Source organism: Python bivittatus, unplaced genomic scaffold (genome assembly GCF_059951505.1).
Source record: "Python bivittatus isolate LINGU-HERP-01145 unplaced genomic scaffold, Pbiv_v1 ctg000610_np1212, whole genome shotgun sequence".
Lineage (NCBI taxonomy): Eukaryota > Metazoa > Chordata > Lepidosauria > Squamata > Pythonidae > Python > Python bivittatus.
This window is the reverse complement of record NW_028277088.1, coordinates 18,155,813-18,178,783: the sequence shown is the minus strand read 5'-3', so window position 1 is coordinate 18,178,783 and position 22,971 is coordinate 18,155,813. Positions and strand designations below refer to the sequence as shown.

Below are 22,971 nucleotides of genomic sequence, written 5' to 3'. Positions count from 1 at the left end.
AAAAGAAAACCAGAGGCGCTTCGCCATTGGGCGCAGCTTAAAAAAAAAAAATAACTTGAAGCTCGCAGGCGCTCGGGACTAGCCGTAGATCGTCACGTTCAGAGGGAAGCGAAGGCAACCACGAAGCTGCACATGCGCACTCCCGTCGCAGGGAGTGCGGCGTGACGTTATACACCAGTCTTGCGGCTGCGGGAGAGCGGTCGCCCTGCAGGGCCTTTTAATTTGTTATTACGCTGCGTCAATTCCGATTCGCTTAGCCGCAGAAAGGAAAAGGGCCGGAGGAGGCAGCGGCGAAGGTGATTCTGTCCCGTTTGCTTGCAAGCCCTCCCTTCCGAGGCTGCTTCGAGTCGAGGGCGGCGGGGAGCGGCGCTTTTCTCTGGCCTCTAAGTGCGAGCGAGCGAGCGGGGGCCGCCCGCCCGCGAGGCGTTGCCGGAGCTCCGCACCGAGCCCAACTGCGCACTTTTATTGCCAGGGCCGAAAACCTCGGCAGACTTCCCCCGGGGACCCCGCACTGGAATTTCTGCCCAGTAGACGTGCACACGAGCAGGCTGCACGGGGGCCGGGCGGTGCTTTGCTCTTTGGGGCCCTTTCCTCCTTTCTCCACCCCTGGGCCCAAGAGTGGGGCGCGGCGGTCTCCCGGAGGCCGATCCTCGACGCGACACCAGAAGCGCCGGCCACGCCGCCCTCCGCGGTTTTCGCCGCTTCCTCAGAACCGTGGGGTTTTCCCTGTGGCGAAAGTCCCAGCCGCCTGGGAAACTTCGCTCGCCGTGCTAAAGGCCGCCTCGATGTGAAGTGGGCGGGATCTGCGTTTGACTTTTCTCGGCCCGCTTGGCAGAAAATCACGGGTTGCTCCGAGGCTGGGACTTGGAAAGCCGGTCTGGTGGCCGAGAGCGTGTCATTCGAGGGCTCCTCAGCCGCCGGTTCAAAGCCGGGGAAAGTCCTACGGCCGGCGAGTGCGTTGATTTAGAGCTCCGGTTGCGCTGCGGCGCAAGCCGCGTTTTACTCGCAAGAAAAGCCCCGCCTGAGCCCTGTGTGTTCGGGGGGGGGGGGAGGTGTCTTTCTATCTAGGTAAGGCTGCATAGGGTTGGCACTTTAAAGCAGCATCCTCAATGGGAAAGGTACTTCCACTTTCTCCTCCTGGGAGTATTTTCTGGGGTATGACATGTCTCCGGTAGCAAAGACCCAACGCAGCCTTTCTTTGTAAGGAGCAAAACAAGCCGGTAACGGGTGCCTGGAGACTGAGGACAAAAGGGGCTGCTTGGTGCTGCATAAAGAAGGATGGGAAAAAAAGAGGATCTAGTCCCTCTGGGCTGGGGTTGCACATCGCACTGAGCCATAAGGTAGTTGATTTTGACTTGGCTGACGAAACCAAGGTGCTGTGGGCCATGTGAGCCCAGTCAGTGTCCCTTTCATTTTTATACATTTAGTGATATTTTTCTGTGGAGATGGAAATAAAGGTTGAGCCACAATTTTCCTTCCAATACATCTAAGAACTCTTAGTATACTTGTGAAATACTAACTAGATTTTTGGGTGCCTATTCATAAAGAAAGGGGGCAATCCCAGTTCTTTTCCTTCTCTGATGGGCAAAATGGGACTTCCTTCCAACTACAGGATTTCCCATTGTTGGATTTTAGCTTGGTGAAACCTACTAGCCCATGGGCTACTTTAGAGTGAAATATAAGGCCTCAACTTGGTAGTAATTCACTTGGCAAGAGAGAGCTATGGATTTAGGTGTTTCCTCTAGCTGGGATTGATAAAGACCCCCCCCCCCCCCGCCCAGCTCTGAAGTCCTAGAAAGCTGCTGATGTCAGAGTAGAAAACCTTGAAGCCTTTCAGATTCATTGGATTACAAATCCACAATCCTAGATGAGCTGGGTGATGGGAGTCTCAGTCCATCCCTGTGTTGTTGTTACTAGAAGGAAGACCTGATGTAGGGAAATGGTTAAAATGTTGGACTTTTTCCAGAGACACAGAGAATCAAGTCCCCATTCTCCCAGTCATTCTCACCAGCTTGTTCACAGAGTGGTATTTAGGATTTTAGAAAGAGTGGGGTGTGTGGGTGTTCCTCGTGCCTTATATTTCCAAGATGCAAGTACAAAGCATAATAATAAATAACCAACAACTCAAGTGAATGATGAAATGGAGGAGGTGCTGCTGTCTCCATGGTTAGTCCATCTTCAGCTGGAGTGTGTCAGCATCATCTGAATCTCCTGAGAGGTGGGGCAGCATCTATTAGTTCGATTGGAATGATGAATAAGAAGCGGATAACAAGCATCCATAAAAGTCTCCTTAGTTTAGACAGGCTTATTCTAGCCATGAGTTTCTTCCTGCCACGCCTGTTTAACCTCCCTATGAGACCTTTTTCTTTCAGCTGCTTGGTCAAGTCCAGTTGTTGCCACTAGGAGCTTGTGAAGGTCCATTTGGAAGTGGCATCATGTGCATGATATGGCCTCTGCTGGTGATAAAAAAATGCATGGCATGACATATAGGAACCTTGTATTACAGAAATTAAGTCCCAAAGATGGCAAATCACCCACACATGAGACTCTTTTTCTGTGGGTTGCTGTTGGACAAGTAAAGTCAGTCACAACTTTAGATCTTGCCATAAGCACAAGAAAAATACCTCTACTAGTACTGCTACTAACTGGAAGACAGAGGGATGGGAAAAAGAATGGAAAGCCAGATCACAGTTATCGATCAGACATTTTAAAGTGGGATCAGAATGTTAATTTGTTTGGGTATTCTGAGCCTAGGGTCTTGCTTGCCTATCCCAACATATGCTAGGAATGGGATTTGGAACCCCAGGAGCTGCGGATGAAACCTGGAGACTCTCAGTAGCTTCAGGATGGAGAACCTATGTTGGAGGGAATTTCTACTGCCCTCTTCCATTCCTTCCTGAAGAGTTGGATCCTAATCCTGCTCAACCCAATTTTCCCAGCCCTGCGAGTGTGAGTTAAGAACCCCACAGATCCAGTCCAGTTAGAGAACAGTTCACTTGACTGCCAGAAATTTTGTCCTGGAGAAAGGAAATAAGCTCACACTGCAGTGGGAAGGTTAGTCAGCACTTTTTCTTGACACCAGAAATTTTGAAACGTGTGGTTTTTGGCTAACTCCTGATGTGTGTGGTAAAGGCATAAGGGAATTTGTGAGACGTGTTGTAGATAAATGCACGCTTGTTAATGCACAATGCAAAAGGAAGCATTTGTTTTTGTTTAGATCAATCCAGAAGAAAAACTAACCCATGAGATTTCAGTTCTTGGCCGAAACCAAAAGGCACATTTCTTCATTTATTTTTCATTAATTATTAAGGTTTATTGGCTTCAAAGGCAGTGAAGTGAGAGAGTGAGTGTTGTGAAGAATCTTCCCTTCCAGAGTCTGGAAAAAGAGTCCAAGTGCCGATCGAACTCTATTCAAAACTCATTTGTAATTATCTCCACATACACTGCAAATAAGGGAAGAACGATTACCTGAGCTTCCTTCACTAAGATTGTAGGAAGAGAGATGTGTTAGTCTGTGGGAGCCAAAATCTGAACAAAAGGTGCTACTCAAAGGGTTGGTGAGAATTAAGGATTTCTGGTTGAGAGGAAGAAGGGGGGGGAGAGGGTTGGGAGGAAGGGGGACAGAAGGTTCCTTATTTATTTTTTATTTTCCTACCACTTTGTAGAATAGTAGCTTATCAAAGCTAAGTCCAGGGAGGGTGGCTGTGAGAACATTGGAGCAAGACAGTAGTATGTTAGCCCCTTGAGCTCCTGGAGGAAAGGGAAGTTATAAACCTAATGAACAAAAGCACACCTCAGTGAAACTTGAGAATTAAGAATTTAAGGGTGGTCAGATCTCAGCGGGGCTGAAAGCGACTGTAGAGTGCAAGCCTATGCCGTCTAATAGAAGTAACGCAGGCGAGCTCAGTTGCCCTTGGATCTGGGGACTGCAGCCGTCTTAGTGAGCACTTAAATCAGTCTAAGTGAAGATGGAGGATATCAACCTGATGGCGTAAACCACTGTTTTTCATTCAACCCTCGCGTGGAAGAGTGACTTGCCCAAATACTCCGCAAGGCGTTGCTCCGTTTAAACGTCGGCTTTGCGAGAAGCGGAGTCACCTGTAGCTCAGAGGGACTTAATTGTCGAGTCCGCACCCAGAAGGATGCTGGGCGCACCTACGAGCGGAATGGAGCCTCTCGGGGTGGTTACTTCAGTAGCAGAGCGCTTGCTTCCTCCGGGGCTTACCCCGAAAGAACCTGGGTTAGCTTTCAAGGAGCGGAGTGACTGTCCTCGCCGCACCTGGAGCTTCGGCTTAAGAAGGGAGCGCGGCAGGCACGCGTAAGCGCGGCGCCTCGCGGTGCCGCCAACCAGCCGGGAAGCGCGGCGCGAAGGACCGAGGATTCGGGGTCGCCGCTGCCGTTGCAACAAGCCCCGGCCGCCCCGCGTGCGTCGCTGGGACAGAGCCCGGCCCCGGGCGCAGCCGACGGGCAGAACCGGTGCGCGGTGGCGCGATGTCACAATGAGGCGCAGGCCGCAGCCTCTCTCCCGCCCCTTTGATGGCGCCTGCTTCCGTTTGGTTACCAAGGAGAAGGATACACACCGCAGCCCAAACTGAAAAGGCCTCGAGGACAGGGAGAGGGCTGCTGGCTGCGGGAGCCGCGTCGAAGTTGGGCCAGGGGCGCTACCCACATCTCGGGAGGGAAGAGGCGAGGGGAGGGAGCGCGGCGAAGGGCCTCCGAAAGCCGCCGCGAAAGCCGACATCCCAGCCCGGACTTGCGGGCGCTCTCGGCGAGAAGGATGAGTCAGAGGCAGGTCCTGCAAGGTATTTATGAACGGAGCGTTTGTGGGCTGGACTCGCCGATTCCACAGGTTCTTGTAAAGCGAGTCGGTTACCATATCCTGAAAAGTGTGTGTGTGTGTGTCCGTCCGTCCGTCCGTGGGCAAGGTACTTCAGGGGTGTGCCATTTGGTTTTATTAAATTATACTTGATATAACTCTCCAATCATCTTCCACTTCTGATGGATTATGTGCAGTCCCGTTGGTGTTGACTCTTTGTGGCCACTCTTCCACTTCTAGCACATTAAAAATTAAATTGGGAGCAAATTATGGAGGCCTCTAAGAGGCATTTTCTAGATTTTTATGGGCCTCACCCAAAGGTTTTAAAGACTCTATGGTAATATATAATATAATATAATTAATATAATATAATTAATATAATATAATTAATATAAGTGTATGTGTTCATGTATATATACGTGTGGATCTATGTATGTATACATTTATTATGTGTCATCACTATTGACTCTTAGTAGCCACACAGATAGGCCTTCTCCAGGATGATCTGTGTCCAAAGCTGGTCCTTCAGATCTTCCAACAGTGCATTCATTGCTGCTGTAATTGAGTCTGTCCACCTTGCTGCTGGTTGCCCTCTTTCCTTCTGCCTTTCTTAGCATTATGGACTTCTCAGGAGCTAGGTCTTTGCATAATGTGTCCAAGATATGATAATTGGAGCCTGGTCATGTGTGCCTTAGTGAAAACTCTGGCTCAATTTGTTCTGTGATCCAGTTGTTTGGTTTCTTGGCTGTCCGTGGTATTCTCAGGAGTCTTCTCCAACACAAAGTTCAAAAGCATTAATATTCTGCCCTGCTTCTTTGAAGTCCAACTTTTGGTTCTATAGACTGTCACAGGGAAAACCATTGCCTACACAGTTTTGATCTTTGTAGGTTTTTATGTATCCTGGCATCTGAATATCTTTTCCAAGGATATTATCAAGTCTGCAGTGTTATTTCTTGGTTGCTGCTTTCTTTATAGTTGACAGTCTTAAAAAGCAGAAGCTATTTAGTACTTCATTGTCAGTTCTAAGTCTGGTTGCTGTACTTGTTGCCACTAGTTTGATCTTCATTATATTTAATCTCAGTTCCATTTTTTATTGTGCTCCTTCACTTTCACTACTAGAGCTTATTATTGTAAGGTATAGGTATTTGATTATATAAAGCAAATTCTATATCTTGTTTCCTCTTGCCTACCACAGCCTATGCTATCATTTTTCAGTTTTAAGGTGTCACAATATTCTCCCCTTTTCCTGCAACATTTAATCCTCTGAAATTTGTCACTCTTTTTCATGCATAGATCATAATAAAAGGAGACACATAGCATTTTTTTTTTGTGAGTGTGCTTCTAAAGTTTTTTTATGGAACGGTGTCACTGAAATGCACTTATTCTTTCTTTCCTCTTTGCAGTCTTTGAGCAATATCAAAGAGCCCGAACACAATTTGTCCAGACTGTTGCAGAACTTGCTACTAGGCCCCAAAATATAGAGACCCTCCAGAATGCAGGTAAAGAAATAGAAATAACACTATCAAAATGTTTTATTTTTTTTCTTTAAGTCCATTGCAAGGTGTTTAGTACTGTTGAATTCTGTATCTTTTTATATAAGTATAAGATAGCAAAAAAAAGGTTAAAGATAAGGAATATATGTATTAAAGTCCTTTTGTATATTTGCTTCTTAGAACTACATAAATAAACTGTCATTTAAAGATAGTGTGGATCAATTTTAGGCAATGAATAGAAGTGAACAGCAATTCACTGTCCAATGCTCAGCTTTTCTGATAGAAACTGCTGTTGGAAGGGGCAGAAATATAATCTGGCTAGATTTAATAATATGTTAAAGGACTGAGCTAGTTCTATGTCAATATCTTATGAGTATATTTCCAGTTACTTTAAATGTCACTCAATTAATTACTATTTTGTATATTTTTTTTTGATTATATTAGCAATGTTATATGTTTGGTTGTACTTTATCATATCTTATAGTTGTTATACTTTACCAATAAAATATTTAAATGTTAAAAAAATAATTCAAATTGTAGTGAAACTACTAATCTGAGAAATGATGCATCAACCTGAAACAACTAAGAAACCATATTTGCTTGGAGATTCTTTCAAGTACATAATATAATTATTAAAAATTGGACTTTCTCCAAAGCAGCGAAGATTAAATGAAAGGATGATGAAAAGTCATAATTTTTAATTATACATGTTATATGTAAGTCCTATACTTGGTTATTAAAGGTTATGGAAAGTCTATGGATGATTTATTTTAATATTACTAGTTCTAGATTTCAGTCATGAAGATATTAAAGAGTAAGCACTAATGAGGATATGCAAGATTACTTTCTTAGGTGGTAATCCTGTGGATGTTTATACATGGAAAAAAATATCTCATTGAATATAGTGGATTGTTTTTGAATAAACACCCATACTTGGATACTTTCTACTATCCCATTTTATTAATGTAAAAAAATCTTTTCCAAACCAGGAGATCTACAATACGTTTTCTAATAGTTAACAAATAGATACATATAGTATTTTCAAGGGTACATTTTGTGATATTGGAAAAACTAACAAGGGCTTTGATTTCTTTTTCTTATGATTATTTTTGTATCCCTTCAGGCAGGTCAGACTTAGCGATCAGACACAGCAACTGAAGTTGTCTTGTACCATATCTCAACTCTGCTAAAGAACTATTGAAGAATAATTTCATTTGATCAAACCCTCCTCCTTAAGAAGAAAATAAACTTAAAAAGTGCCTGAATATAGAAATGTTAAGGAGACGGAGAGTAGTATAGCTAGATTTTTGTAAAATCTGAGTTAATTTTAACAAGACTGCATACAAGATTGGCCTAGGATTGCTCCAAGATTTGGTAGTATTTGTATACTTTGATTGATTGATTGATTGATTGATTGATTGATTTCTATGAGGAAACCAGTTACCCTAATATGATTTTAAAGCGCAATGAAATTTATAATTTCAAAGGTTCTTTTAATATGGAGTTTCATTTCAATCTTGTCTTGAAGCAGCTGCTATGCATTTAAAAGTTTTAGTCAGAAGTATAGGCCTAACAGCAAGATGTAACAACTAAAAACTTACAATTATAGAAATAAGGCATGGATGACTTTATCCTTTTTTTTTTTTTAACAATATAAGAACAATATGAAGTGTCCTAAATCAGTGATGTTTCTCTTTCATGAGAAAGTGCTCTGAAATGGGGGAAACTACTTATTTATATCAACAAAATTTGCCTTAAAATTACAAAGTGAAATCTAGGCTAAATTGCATATGAGTTGGACATTTATAGGTAACCTTTCATGTTGATTTCTGTTGGATCTAGTTGCAATCCTGTTCATGTCTACTCAAATGCATATCCCTCTGACTTCAATGAGGTGAACTCCCAGGTAAGTAGTGAAGGATTCCAATCATTCTGGATACAACCCAGAGCACTATAAATACAGTACTGTATGTTCTTCACTAATTCTGACAGTGATATTGGTATACATATTTCCTTGGTGATATTAATCTTTTTACTGCTCCTATTAAAAAGTATCATTTTTCATTTCCTTATCATATATCTCATAGTCTGGATCAACACAGATCTATCTAGACAACTCCCATCAACCCCACAAACCATAATCGCTGATCAGAAATTTTATAAGTGGTTAGGTTGAGACAGATGGAGTGATGGTATCTCTTGCAAGTTTTGTAGAAATTTATGTTGAGCTGGAATAAAGAATGCCCATGATCCATTGTATGTATAAATTTTTTATTGTACTGGATGAAGTCACCTAGGCCCTGTTGATAATCTGTTAAGAGTCCAATAAATCCTTTCATTGCTACAGGTAGGGTTTTGTTGTCAAAACAGATAGCAGGCTTCAATAGATTGTTGGTAAACTGAACAAATCATACATTAGACAAAAATGTAGAAGAAGTAATATTCCTATTGGGTAAGGACAGAACAGAAACTGCTGCAGTTGAACAAACTAGTGAATGTTATACACTTCAGATTGCAATTTGATCTCAGATGTCATGCTGGGTGGGAATTCTGGGAGTTGTAGTGCAATACATCCAGAGGATGCCAGATTAAAAAAAGAGAGTGTTAGAATGATGCTACCAAAAGAATGCTTGCAGAAGTTATCATTGTTGATCTTCTCAGTAACTTACTTATAAAATGCTAGCTATAAGCATTTTCATTCAAGGATGTCCATGAGAGGGAAAGTGATGAAACATGTTGAAATGCATACTCTACCCCTTTCAGATTTAAATGCAATGTCACAGTGCATGCTGCATCATTGTGGTGAGCTACAGACGTCTATGTTTACACTTCATATAATACAGATATATTTTAAAAATTGGGAGCCAGATATACAAGCAGAAAAGGTTTCATAGGTGCTTTTCGATGCGCATACCTCTATGCATCATGAGTGTGTTTGCATGCCAGCATAATTCCTACTATTAATATAAGCTACATATTTTTCAGGACATGTTTTAGGACTCAAACAAAATATTGCAATATGAAATGCTGTTATTTTGGGTTCCAGTCTGCCTGCCATGGCCTCTTGTACAATCTTATCTTTATTACCTTCCCATCTTACTTTCTGTGTCTCTCTCTAGCAGTCTATTAGATTTCCGTATCCACTGAATATACGTAGTCCTCACTGCACTATTTGAGGTTTGGGATTTTCTTCCTCTGTGTGTATATATTTGTACTTTTATAAATGGGGAGATTCCCATTATGCTTGCTGTTGTCTGTACAGGTTGTTGTGGCCATTTAGCTTGTGTAAAGGTTCATACTCAGTTCTAAATTTTAAACATTCCAGGAACAGCGCACTGAGGATCAGAAACCAGTACAAGAGCACAGTTTATGTTTTGTGTTGAGGCTAGAAAACACTCCATTCCCACTTCTGAATGTATCACTGTGTTTATATTGTTCAGAGCCACTATATTATGGTACTAAAAGCATTTTTGAAGATAAAAATAGTAAGTTACCCACTGTCATCGCACATAGGAAGAACACTGCACTTTTGCAGTAGATGAAAACTCATGCAGAGGTCTTCATTTTGGGATTAAGCTTCTGTGTTCCAGATTATCATCTTTTCCCCTCTTTTCCTCTCGGCTTCTTGCAATAGACTGAAAGATATAGATAAGTAACAATGCTAAACTAAAAGCTGCCATTCCGCCCCCGCCCCCAGCATTCAAAATTATGATTTTGGCAAGTTTACTTTGTGAATAGTCACTATCTGTAGATATTTGCCTTTGTTTCCCCTCCTAAATTTTACTTCCTTATGATTTCTCCTTTTATTATTATCATCCCTGCATTCTCACACAAATACTCTAGGTCAGAGTTTCTCAACCTTGGCCATTTGGAGATGCGTGGACTTCAACTCCCAGAATTCCCCAGCCAGCCTGAAGTCCATGCATCTATGGTTGCAATGGCCAAGGTTGAGAAACACTGCTCTAGGTGTATACAGTACAGTATATAATTCCCCTCTCTCATGCCAGTGCTTAATGCATTTGATGCAATCTATAGAAGCTGAAGCTATAATAAATTGGTTAGTGTTTAAGACATTACAAGGCCTTTGTTGCTTTGTGGTAGTAACCTATTAAAGCTAACCATTTGGGAACATGAAGAAAAGTGTGTTCCAGTTTCTTTCATTTGTAGCACTGAAAAAAAAAAGCAGTATGGTTTCAAATGTCATAATACTGGAGTAAAGGAAGTCAGGCTTGCCAAACTCCTTAGTGCATACAACTGATAAAGGTGGACATGCAGTCTTCAAAGCAATAGGTCTTGTTATGGAAGAAGCACTACATCCAACAGCAGAGAATTACTTTAGTTTGAAAACTCACCGAAATATCCTCAATGTATTCTCTCTCTGGGTTCATCCACATGTTTTGTGGGGAGGTGGAGCCTTTGGAAGTCAGTGATCTGCTGGGTACACTTGGCATAACAGATCTGTTGTAGGCCTCCCTTTTCCATCTGGCTGCTAGGCTCTGTGTCTCTATGGCCATTTGTGCAGTGGCTCTCAGAGACTAGACACCTCATTGGCACAGTCTATTTCTTATTTTTTGTGGTTTGGACACTGGGCTATTGACTTTGTGGAATGGAATCTTCCAAGAGATTTATATTCCCACTGGTACTCAAAAATAAAGACTCCATAGCATTTGGATGGTGGCCCTCCTTCATGATATATAAGTGATTACTTCCATTGCGGCAATTTTCTTCTTCTGGTGGCTGGAAATCACAGAATTGTTTTTTAAACTTTTCATCCCTATGGCTAGAAAATTTAAAAACCACTACAGTACATGATTTTCAGCCCCTGGTTCAGGATTGAAGAATTGCAGTTTTGGATGCCGAGTGCCCAGCACCACACAAAATATGACTTGTTATAAAGAGCTTCTAGACTGGCTCAGAGCAGGTTTTCTAGCAAAACACCAAGGTTGGCTGGAACAGAGATTTGGGGGAGTGGTGGAAATAAAAATTGATCATGAGTGGGCTTCCTGTTGTAGTGCCATTGAAGCCAGGCCAGATGATGCAAAAAGGCTGGGTGGATTGGCATCAGCTTGTGGAAGGTTTCTGCTAGACCATCAGGCTGATGGTGCAGGAATTGGGTGATGGCAAGGGAGATGGCTAAAGTATAGGCAATCCTCGTATAGTGACCACAATTGGGACTGGCAACTTGGTTGTTAAACAAAATGGTCACTAAATGAAACTGTTACTGTACTTTCAATTTTACTTTGGCTTTCCTTTGCTTTACAGACCTGCAAAGGTTATAAACATGAGGATTGGTTGTAAAATTACTTTTTTATCACCTTTGTAACTGCAAACGGTTGCTAAATGAGGCAGCCGCTAAATGAAGACTAGCTTTATAGGGGTGAGCCAGGGCAAACCAGCCACGAGGGTGCTAAAACAAGCAGTTTAGCACCAAAGCAGAGACAAGAAAAGAGTGATGCCCTGGGACAGCTTTGTGTGGGCTTTCAGTGTAGCAGCTTTGAAAAATATAGGCTATTTTTGTCAAGGGAATATTAACTTACCGGTCTTCCAGGAGACTGATCGATTGATATCGTTGTGGCAGTAAATAAATAAATATTGCCCCTGAGCTGTCAAAAAACAAACTCGGAAAATGTTCCAGCTGATTAGCTAGAGCATATGCAGGCTTGTGGATGCAGAGGCAGAAAGTACGTGGAATTCCCCAGCCCCATGCTCCACATGTTCATGACAGGGACACGTGTTTGATTTTTCATCTAGGGAGGAGGGGAAGGGATGTCACCAACTGCCACCCTGAAATTACCCCAGGTTACATTCTGTGAGGATAGCAGCACTGCCAGTCTCATTGCTGAGGTGAATTTAGGCTTGTGGGGAGCGGGGGGGGGGCATGCTTTTTCAGTCGACATACTTTCCTGCCATCTAAAGGGTAGGCAGAAGGCTCTTCTTCCCAGCCATGTTAATGTGCTTTTCCCCAGCTCAAGGAGTGATACTCCAGTGCCTAACAAAAGGTTGCAGCTGCTGGGTTCTGAATTCATACCTAAGTCCTAAATGTGGGTGGTGGAAAGATGGGGATAGGAGAAGCTTTTTCACAGATGAAAGCATTTCTGTGATTTTAGTAAGGAATTTGTCCATCACATTTTTATTTCTGCCTGGCTGTGATTTATGTACCAAGTCTGTTGTTGCATTTACTGTTTTTTAACCTTTGACTCATAAGAATGTCTCTATTTTTTTGTGACAGTTTCAGCCCTGGTGGTTTGCTCTCAGTATGTATGGTTATGGACAGCTGGTGGCCAGACTTTGGATAAAATGCTTTTGGGGGCAGGTTAAGTATTCCTTGTGAACTAGTCACCATCGTTTTGCTGGCACGATTCAGTTTATATATTCTTGCTTGCATTTAATTTGTCTTAGGACTTAATACAATTAACACAGTCTTTGTATTGCCTTTCAGTTGCTGAGAGATTTCAGAAACCTCCAGCTGTGGAAGCCACAGTATCACAGGGATTATATATTAGAGCCCTGATGGCATAAGATTACCAAAGGCTGAGTCTGATGGAGGTATATGGGCAGAAAGATTCAATCTCTCTTCCCCTTCCCCCCTGATATTTATTCTCTTGGCCCCCTCTTTCCTGCTTCTTCATTTCAACTCAAAGTAATTGTGGCTTGTAGGCCCAAGATGGTAGTAATGAGTTCCCTCTCAAACCTGGAAGCAGGGCTGTGACAAAAAAAGACAAAGATTGGGTTTTCACATCAAGCTAAGCTATAAGTCATTTTTCTTGTTTTTGACTTAGAGTGTTGTATGACCCTCAGCCATTGTGGTTTATAAACCACAATTCATGGATTATCCTGAGTATGAACCTAGGCAGTTGTAGCATATTCTTATACTATGGTTAAGCAAGCTATGCTTAGTGTGATATATGATCAAGATTGGAGTTTCTTTTCTTCCTGGATGACCCTAAATCTAGTTTTTGGGCTATCAAATAGAGTAATTAGGTGAGTTTTGCCCTTGCTGTAACATTGTTCTCAAATGCAGTATTTTATTATCTGCCATAGAAACAAATGGCAGACTTACTTATTTGGTAGAAAATAAAATTAAGCTATCAAGGACATAATTGGGATGGGAGAAGTTCAGGATCTGAAGGGAGAAGCAATTTTTCACCAATTTTCTTTGTTCCATAAGATTCAGAGAAAACCATAAGGGTCAAGATCACTAACTTCAGAGTTTCTATAATTGCAATAAAAACAGTATTACTAAAACACTATAGGTAGCAGCTCTAATCTTCTGAAATAAAATAGGATTTTATCATCTCAGTAACAAGGAAGTTTACCTCTAAATTTCTTTGATACATACACTTAAGGAATGCTTTAAAAGGTTAAGCGTATGCAGACAGTATGCTGTCTTGTACTACATTTTAATTAATTATTTGCTTATTATAGTGAAAATTTTTCAAAAAGCTCAGGATTGTGAGGGTTATGTATTACATGGTAGGGATTTCAGTGATCACAAATACAAAAAAAAAACAATACGGCCTCTGTCTGCAGACTTCTGCACTTTGCACTCTATCCCTTGAAAAGAATAAATATGAATATGAAACTATTAATTTATCAATTTGTATAGTGCTTCAGTTACTAAAATAACTCAAGGTTATACTGAAGTTTCATGATTTGAAGTTTTAATTTTTATAATATGGAATATCTACACCAGAATTGTAAGGCTGTGTTTGCACAACATGCTAAGCTTGGTTTGTTTTAATAATGCTTGTTTTGTTTGTGACTTATTGTGCTGTGTGTATAATTCAGTATATCATGGAATGTCAGAAAATTGGGATAACTGAATAAACCTCAGTTCAGGTTAAGGGTTAATGTGTCATGTAAACATAGCCTTTGTTTAGCTGTCTAATGTTAAAAATACTTCATTTTTAGTTAAATAAGTACCAAAAATGGATGTGTCCCTGGATTATTTTCTATTTCTCATTTAAGTTCCATTAAGCTGAAAGAACTGAGGAAGGCTATATATTCTTAATAAAAGGCACTAAAATATTAGAATTGTGTACGCATCTCCCGTCTCCAATGTTTGTATGTCATGTTGCCCTCTGTGTGTAGGCCATGAAATGGCATGTGTCAAATTTGTGGCTGCAATTTATAATAATACCATGTTCAAATGGGATGTCTAACGTATGAGAAGTCATTTCAAGGCATGTGGACAAGCCCAAATGGCATATATGTCCTTCCTTTGGAAATTTGACAGCTTTGACAATGCAGCTGGGACACACTAGTGGGTGTGGAAGATTATAAGAGGGCTTTCAGAAGTCATCAGTAGGAGGGGTGTGAAACAGCTCATCAGAGGATTACAACCATGGTTTTAAATTGCATTCATGCCCACAAAATATGTGCAGTTAATTAGACAATGGGGATTTCAACTGAAGTAGAGCTGTAGTTGCAGTGCAAAAATTCCATGTTACTTGGTGTGTAGGATGTAAAATTGAAGCACTAAGAATGAACTTGCTGGATCAGATCAGTGTTTTGTTTCTGGTAGTAAGAAGCCAGATATTTATAAAATGGGGATGAAGGAGTGCTGATGGTTCTCAGCATCTAGTATTAAAAAAGAATCTGCCTTGGTAAATAAAACGGTCCTATTTAGCTTTTATGGCTATTGAGTTTGATAGATCTCACCTCCAGGGGTTTAATATTTCAAGAAATAGCAAAGTAGTGAATTCCACATATTTTGTGGAAGTATTTTCTTTTTTCTTTTTCCTGAATCTCCTGCAAATCAGTGTAATTGTTTTTCTCTGACATTAACCCAAAAGAAGGTGTTTTCTGTTGTAGTGCCTACTTTCCAAAAGACACTCTCCTCCCCAAATAAAATATGTGCCTGACTTCTTACAACAGGGCTGCATACTGAAAACTTTTTTACTTTTCTTGACATTTAGTGGTTTATGATACATTTTTAATTATGGTTGTTACATGGATGTATCTATCAAGTATATTTTTATTGTTTGTATTATTATATATTGCCAGGTTATGTGTATATGACAGGCAGTTGAGTAATATTACATTGTGCATCCCCAAGTTTCCATATTATGGCAGAGGAATAAACTTAACTAAAAGCTAAGTAAAAGAAAGGGGAAAGAAGGAAGAATATAAAATAAATAAAGATAGCATTTAAGGGAATCCTGGTTGTGAGAGCCATTGGCAGTGCCGAGGGGTTTAGTATGCTGTCTGGAACAAGGCAAGGCCAGAATTGGGAACGGAGCTCTCTCCTACAGGAAGCTGTGCCCAGCCCTCCTTCGGGAGTGAGTGGGAGGAAGATCTGCCCTGGCTTTGCTGTGGAAAAAGGACCTTCACAGCCAATCCTTCATTATTCATAAATGCTACAGTGCTTCATTACATATCTAGCGTTCAGGCCCGCGTGTACATTTGTTCTTTCCTTACATGTAAGTAATTTTCTCTGTTTGACAGGGATTTTTTTTTATAAGCGTAACTGAAAGTGGCTGAAAGCTGGTACTGAGTAATTTGAGTAGTCTCTCTGGAGAGTTTCACTTAGCTCCAGAACACCCTGCCTAAACATTTTCTTGCTGACTCTTTTACAGAGAGTCTGTGTGGTTGTCTAGTTTTGACTCAGCACAAATGGAGTGAAAGGTACTATCCTTAAACAAATACAGTGACTGAAATAAGGGTTATTCGGTTCAATTCATTAAACATAAACAAAAGATTTCCTTGTAGTTGCTACCCAAAAGGTAATAATTACAAAAGCCATTTCCTGATAGCTCAGATATATATGTAAGACTGAAATCCAAGGGAAATTTCTTTTGCATTTTGCGTCAACATATTTGCATATATTTCTATATGATTAAATCTCCTTTGCTTTTAAAGAACTTCTGTTTTTAGAATGCTATTTATATCACAGTGATATGTAGTGAGTGCTATTCTCTTTTTATGCTTCCTAAGTCTGCCCAATTAATTAAGTACTTTTTAGTGATTAATATCTCATTAAACCAATTAATGTAATTACACATGATGGATGTCTATCATAAATGTTTTTGGAATAATAAAGGTAGTTGTGATAATGTTTTTAAAATATTCATTAAATCATAAGTTACTTTTTAAAAAAACCTTTTCTCTTTTTGCAGATTTGAATTACTTTTGTTTTCAAAATACTAAAGTGAACTGATTCTAAGGTTTAACCATTTCTTGGTTTTTACTGAATTTTATGCTTGTATTTTGCCATTGTTTTCTTATTTTATTAATTATGCATTCCATGGGAAATGTTTGACCTGTATAATTTTGTTTGTTGCTTGCTGGCTTTTTGGTTCTATGACATGGATAGATAACTTTTTAAAGCTGAAAACCAAGGAGTGTACTTAAAATTAAGTTATCTCAAAAGACAATGTAGGAGAAGCTGGATGTGAGGAAAGAATATATAATAAATTAAATAAAGAACCTACGAAATAAACATTCTGCTTCTGACAGTGGTGTGCTGGATGCTTTAGCCACAAATCCAATTAAAGTGAGACTCTGCACGTAGCAGGTTATACATACTCTAATTGTCCTCCTTTTTCACAAGTAACCCCAACCATGTTAAAAGTTAAAGGAGGATGACTAGTTAGTTATTGTCACCCAGAATGTGTTTTATAGGAAGCAATTAGATTTGGCTCATCTCTTTTTAGAAATGAATCACTGGCCACTAAACGACTGCAAGCAGAATATCCTGTATGTTTGAATTGAAAAAGTATTTTTATCGGCTAAAAAAAATGGCTAAAAGTTTTATCGGCTTTGAAGAACTTGGCATAGGCTATGTTTATTTTTAATAGTTTGTTCAGGGTTGTGTGTATTCCATGCTAAAAAGAAAATAAATTATATGCCAAGGTACTCCAGGTTTGTGCAGGGGAACTAGGAACTTATGATCTTAATAGAATAGAATAGAATAGAATAGAATAGAATAGAATAGAATAGAATAGAATAGAATAGAATAGAATAGAATAGAATAGAATAGAATAGAATAGAAATCTTTATTGTCATTGTACTACTTGTACAACGAAATTAAATGCCACCCCAGTGCAGCTTTAAAAATATAAAAACCATAGAACACAGATGAAATAATATGCAGATGAAATAAAGTTGCACATATATTTTTATATGTTTCCCCCCTATTTCATAGAGTGTTTAAACCAGGCTTAATAGAAAGAAACAGCAATAATAGGTATAAACTCTCTGGGACTAATAAGCCACTGTCCCCAAATAAAAGAAAATGATGTTTATAACTTACAGTGGCAAACCTATTTAGAGTGAAAACCATTGAGGAAAGCTATATTGGAGTAGGATTGACTATTTATATTGGAGTAAAACTCTACAGAAGCAGCAATTCCTTCCAGTCCTATGCTCCTGGTATGAATGGACATAAAAATGTGGAGTTTTGTTTACAGGATAATTTGAAGATGCCACAGGAGTTTAAAAAAAAAAAAGCCAAAGGTTCTGCTATGCCAGCAGTTTTATTGTAAGATCAAATAGCCAGATTAACATAATTCCATTGCAGATGTGTGTAACTGATGTTTCTAAAAGTATAAAAATTGTGTCTGCCATTGTTATTACTGTCTTCCTTCCCACATCTTTAATAACCCTGAAGTGGGGAAAAGAATTTTACAGTGCAATGAACCCGTAACTCCAGGAAGTTGTGTCTCACTCCTTTCTTCAGCGTCTGAAAAATGGCACTGATGCCACAAAGGCCTTTTAGAACCATGAGGGCTAGAAACCCATGCTTATCCAGAACTGAGAGTCCCTGTTCCAGGGAAATATTTATTTATTTATTTATTTATATTTCAAATTTAGATACCTCCCATCTCACAAAAAGTGACTTCTGGGATTTGGAACAGGGCAGCTTTAAAAAGCATGTGGAGATTTCTATTTTTCTAAAGCTTTGAATTCAAATCTGCTGTGCCTTCCTGGACCATTTTGTTCTTTTTATTTGATTGCTGTTTTTATATTTAGATTTGGCAGCATACAGACATTGGGATATTTTTGTATCCCAGTACTACCTTGGAAATGTAAAATCCAGTAGCTATAAAGTGTCTCTCATGGGTAATATACAACTTAGATATACTTTTGTATTTCCTTAATTTTAAGATTGTTATATTTTGTCTTTCAGAAACAACATTTTTCTTCTTCCTCTAATTACTATGTGGGCTTTCTCTTATTACTTAGGTGTAATGGCTCTGTTGCGGCCACTCCTATTGGATGTAGTGCCAAATATTCAACAGACAGCTGCTTTGGCCCTTGGGAGACTTGCCAATTATAACGATGACCTGGCAGAAGCTGTAGTTAAAGGTGATATTCTTCCCCAGCTTGTGTATTCACTGGCTGAACAAAATGTAAGGCATAATCACAGTCTTAAGTGCTTTTTCTCTGTCAGAGTTAAATATTCTGTCTTAATAAGCTTTTTAATCATTCTTTAGATGTACGTGTTGTCATTGCTGCACCATAGATAGAATATTTCTTGATAGAAAGTATTTATTATTGTGATTTAATTAAATCATTTTTAGAAGACCACTTAATTATTAATGGTGTGAAAGTTTGCTGTATAATTGAAATTATTAGAAATATTATACAACTAATTGGCTACAATGAGTTGTAAACCATGCATAAAGCTTGTATTGTAACATAAATAATACTATAAGTCCTTCTAAATTATAAGAGTCTATAAGGCATGAGAGTCTATATAAGGCACTGAAATAGCAAATATAATTTGTGTGTGTTATATACATGTAATACATTCTTATTATATAATCTAATTGATTAATAGTCTCTGCTCCTCTATACCATGAAACACTGAATGGCATTCATAGGATGTGACATTGGATTGACTAGCTAGGGCTAGTCTTGGGCTGTATTACCATATTTGGGAAGTCCTCTGGTCACTTCTTCATAAAAGAGTGAGTTGGCAGGAAGAAGAAATTAAGGTCTGGTTGTGAACAATTGTTCCATCATGGGCTTCACCCTAAAGAAGGATGTGAAACAGCCATGGATTCTTCTATCTCTGTGATTCATTATCCTTTCATCTACTCTCTTCCTGTATCAACCATCTTCTCTTGCTTGGCATGCAACAGAGGTGGAAAACTGTTTATTCTATCTCTCTTCTGCTTTAAATGGAAATTTCTTCCTCTTTTTATTACATGGGGATACTTCTTTGGAGTCCATCATGCCAGATGTTGGGGTCAAAAATTGTGGTGTTGCTTTTTTTTTACTAAGATTGCTTCCACCAAACAATCAGTTTCATTCCTTAAATCTTCAGAAACATTTTTGTTCCACCTTTGCAATACTCTCAGTATTCCCCTTCAGCCAGCTAGCCAGCCAGCCAATGTTTCTTCCAGCTGACCAGTGGAGAAATGCAAAAATTGGCATCCAGCTAATGCCCCACTTTTTGGTCTTTGTTGTTAGTTTGTTGGTCTTATTTTTATGGTGAGGAAAAAAAATGGTCATTTAAAAAATAAAGTGAAATAGTGGTACCTTGACTTCAGCAGGAAGAACTAAGCAGATGGAATGAAGTAAGAGTACCTAACAATGGGAAGCTGCCTGCCTTCCAGCTTCAGGGTTAACCCTGCAAAATTCTTGGTTCAACATAGCAGAACTGCTAAAAAGTTCCATGGTGAGACCACGGGGGCAGTTCGAAACCTGATCATTGTAAGTGCTTTGTGTAGAGAAGCATTCTCCCCAATGGAGTAATAACTTCCTTTGGAACTAAGAATCCAAAGAATTATCCCTCATTTGAATGCTACGTTTCCTGTTCCTGCTAATATTTTTAGTACATTTTAGTCCTGTTTTTGTAATAATTTCTTTATGTATCTGATTTTGAGTTCTCCATCTCTGTATTTTCCTTTGTTTAAGAATCCTCATCCTTGCCCTGGGTTATTCAACAATGCTGACCAATGGTGAATTGCTGTCTTCAGCTTGCTATTTAGATTAGTGATTCTGTAGAAGGATAATAACTAAGACTGAAAACATAAATTTAAGAATTCATGTTAGGCCAGCTGTTCCTGTTCTGGTGGAAACAGTGTTTGTATAAGAAAGATCATAAAATCTGGCAAAGGAGTGGCAATTATGGAAGAATCAAGACTGGTTTGCATCCACACCATTGGCTCTGAAGCTTGTTGATTCAACAGTATAAGCCATTAGGTTTGTTAATACTGTTGTATTTTATTTCAGAATTAAATGATTTTGAATAATAACAGTTATGATCTATTGGGAATTTAGCTCCTCATGCACCAGTGAAATGAATGGATATTACATAGGCTAATATTCCAGAAGATTTCACCCATTGATATTTTAAAAAATCCTTCAAAATATGACTTGCTGCTTAAAACATAATTATCTGAAAGCAGTAATATGCATGCTTTGCTCGCACATATAAGCACATGCAATTATTGCTCTTTAACTGTTTTTCTTTGAGCGGAGATCAGTATATACAGTCAATATTTATGGTATTTTTGATGCTTAGCAAATAATGGTTGTGTTTTTGTTTTTAAGCCCCAGCTCATAAACCACTCTTCGAAGTTTTTTCCCATTATTTTTTGAAAATTAGATGTTTGTTTAGATCAAATTTATGCCATGAACTTTGCATGATCTTCTGGGATTCTTTTGTTCTACTAAGGAATAGTTATATATGTATATAGTTGTATATGTATATGAGTGTGTGTGTATATAAATAAAAAATGCATGCTTTACTGAAACCTGAAAAAAATGCCATTTACTGGTTCCATCTTCACAGTCACTCAAATACAACTTTTCCAAGACCTGTACCCCTCAGTTGTATTGAATTTCACCTTCATAATCCTCAGCCAGCATAATTTTGGCTTTGCTGACTGGAAATTAAAGGACTTGAGGTCCAGTACATTTGGGAGCAACTAAATCAGGAAAGGCAGCTCAAGTGAATTCGTAATTATTCTTATCTTTTTGGTATGCATGCATCTTAGTGATAGAATGTTTTTATATCTAACATTTGCATTTCCAGTCTAATGCAAAGACAGCTAAGAACATATTTTGGTTCACTCATCTATCCACTGGCCTATCTTTTCCCCACACATATACAGTTGTATGCAAAACTTATGCAGCCCTGGTCAAATTATATGTTTCAGTGGAAGTCTAAATGAACAGAAGCTTAACCACTAGACCAGTTTGGTCTAGTGGTTAAGGCACCAGGCTAGAAAGCAGGAGACTGTGAGTTCTAGTTCTGCCTTAGGCATGAAAGCTTGCTGGATGACCTTGGGCCAGTCCCTCTCTCTCAGCCCAACTCACCTCACAGGGTTGTTGTTGTGGGAAAACAGGAGGAGGAAGGAATATTAAGTATGTTTGCTGCCTTGAGTTATATATAAAAATAATGAAGGCAGGATAAAATCTAAAAAAAACACAAAAAACTCTCCATGTGGTACAAAGTTAAACACAACACTTTTCTGCAAATTTGAATGCATATTAACTATTTATATGCAGCTTCAGTATAAGAAAAAAGTGCATACAGTATGGCAGGTGTAGAAGTTTGGATACCCTTTCACTCACTACTTTGCAACTACTCTGTTGGCAGAAAAACAGCTAACTTTTTCTTGTAGTCAGCTAGGAATTTTTCTATTCTTGCTTTGGAATGTTTCCTACTCTTCCTTGCAGAACTCTTCTAGCCAGAAATCCTTCATCACATGAAAGGCAGACTTCTGATAATCTTTGTTATACTTCACATACTGTACATCCATCAGAAATTACTGAGGACAAATGTGATGCTGGTCAAAGAAGACTCTTCTCGGATAAATTAATTGCAGTGCTCAATCCATCAGCACATAGAAGCCAAGAGTGAAGAATGGGAAAAGTTTTACTTGGCTGTTATGGGAAGCTAGATGATGTCCATCCATCACTTTTAAACACACGAGTTGAAAAGATTCATTAAGACCATTGAACCAGCCTTTGCTCTATGCAGAAATCCAAATTAAAGCAAGCACTAAATTACTTTCTAGCCTCTGTTTGGACTGATCCAGTGAAGGAGAGCCCTCTCTCAGTGATTGATTCTACCTTTGAAATCTTCTTACTGTTAGGAAGTTTTTCCTAACATTTAATGGGACTCTTTGTTTCCTCTGACCAAGGTGCATTATTCGAAATCATGTATTCATGGATGATAGAGAACAGAGATTGGTCTTTTGGCTGATACAACTTCATTTTTTTCACAAGGCCAATTCCTGCAGTCTTTCCTTGGAGGACAGTCTCCTGTACCCTGATGTTGTTGCCATTCTCTGAACTCTTCAGATATAAATGCTGCAGGAGTAAGATTTCACTCCTAGGCTTGATGACTTCCTCCTATATTATTCAAAGTATACGTGCTGATCTTAGGAACACACTGTAATGAACAGTGTGTAATAAATCCTATAAATTAAATTTGATACCTAATGTAAAGGAGAGAAAAGACCTCTCTCTCAATATTTTAGTGTGTGCATGCCAGACAAAGATAGCTTAGCCACTGATCTGTGCATTAGTAACCTGCCTTGAATATTGTATTGTTGGATTATATTATTTAATGTGAGCCTGTCCTTTTGTACCACAAGGTACACTTTATGCGAAGTGCAGTGGCAAAATTCTATGGTACACTTGTGCATAATATCAGTTTTGAAAGAATTGTATTGGCAATTTGCTGCCAGACCAGGTTTT

General features: G+C 39.3%; 1 protein-coding gene across 2 annotated transcripts in view; it reads left to right on the top strand.

The window, feature by feature from the left end:
• The first annotated feature begins 280 nt into the window (after positions 1-280).
• The window catches only part of SPAG6 (sperm associated antigen 6), a 54,898-nt gene continuing 32,207 nt past the window's right edge, over positions 281-22,971 (top strand). Inside the window, exons 1-3 of one of the 2 annotated variants that reach the window (XM_007427833.3) lie at positions 3,667-4,802; positions 6,220-6,315; positions 18,496-18,662. In XM_007427833.3, coding sequence (XP_007427895.1) covers positions 4,778-4,802; positions 6,220-6,315; positions 18,496-18,662 — 288 coding nt within the window. In that variant the 5' untranslated portion in view covers positions 3,667-4,777. Of the gene's footprint in view, positions 297-3,666; positions 4,803-6,219; positions 6,316-18,495; positions 18,663-22,971 lie in introns of those variants that run through there. The other variant, XM_088150376.1, reaches the window with a different exon arrangement.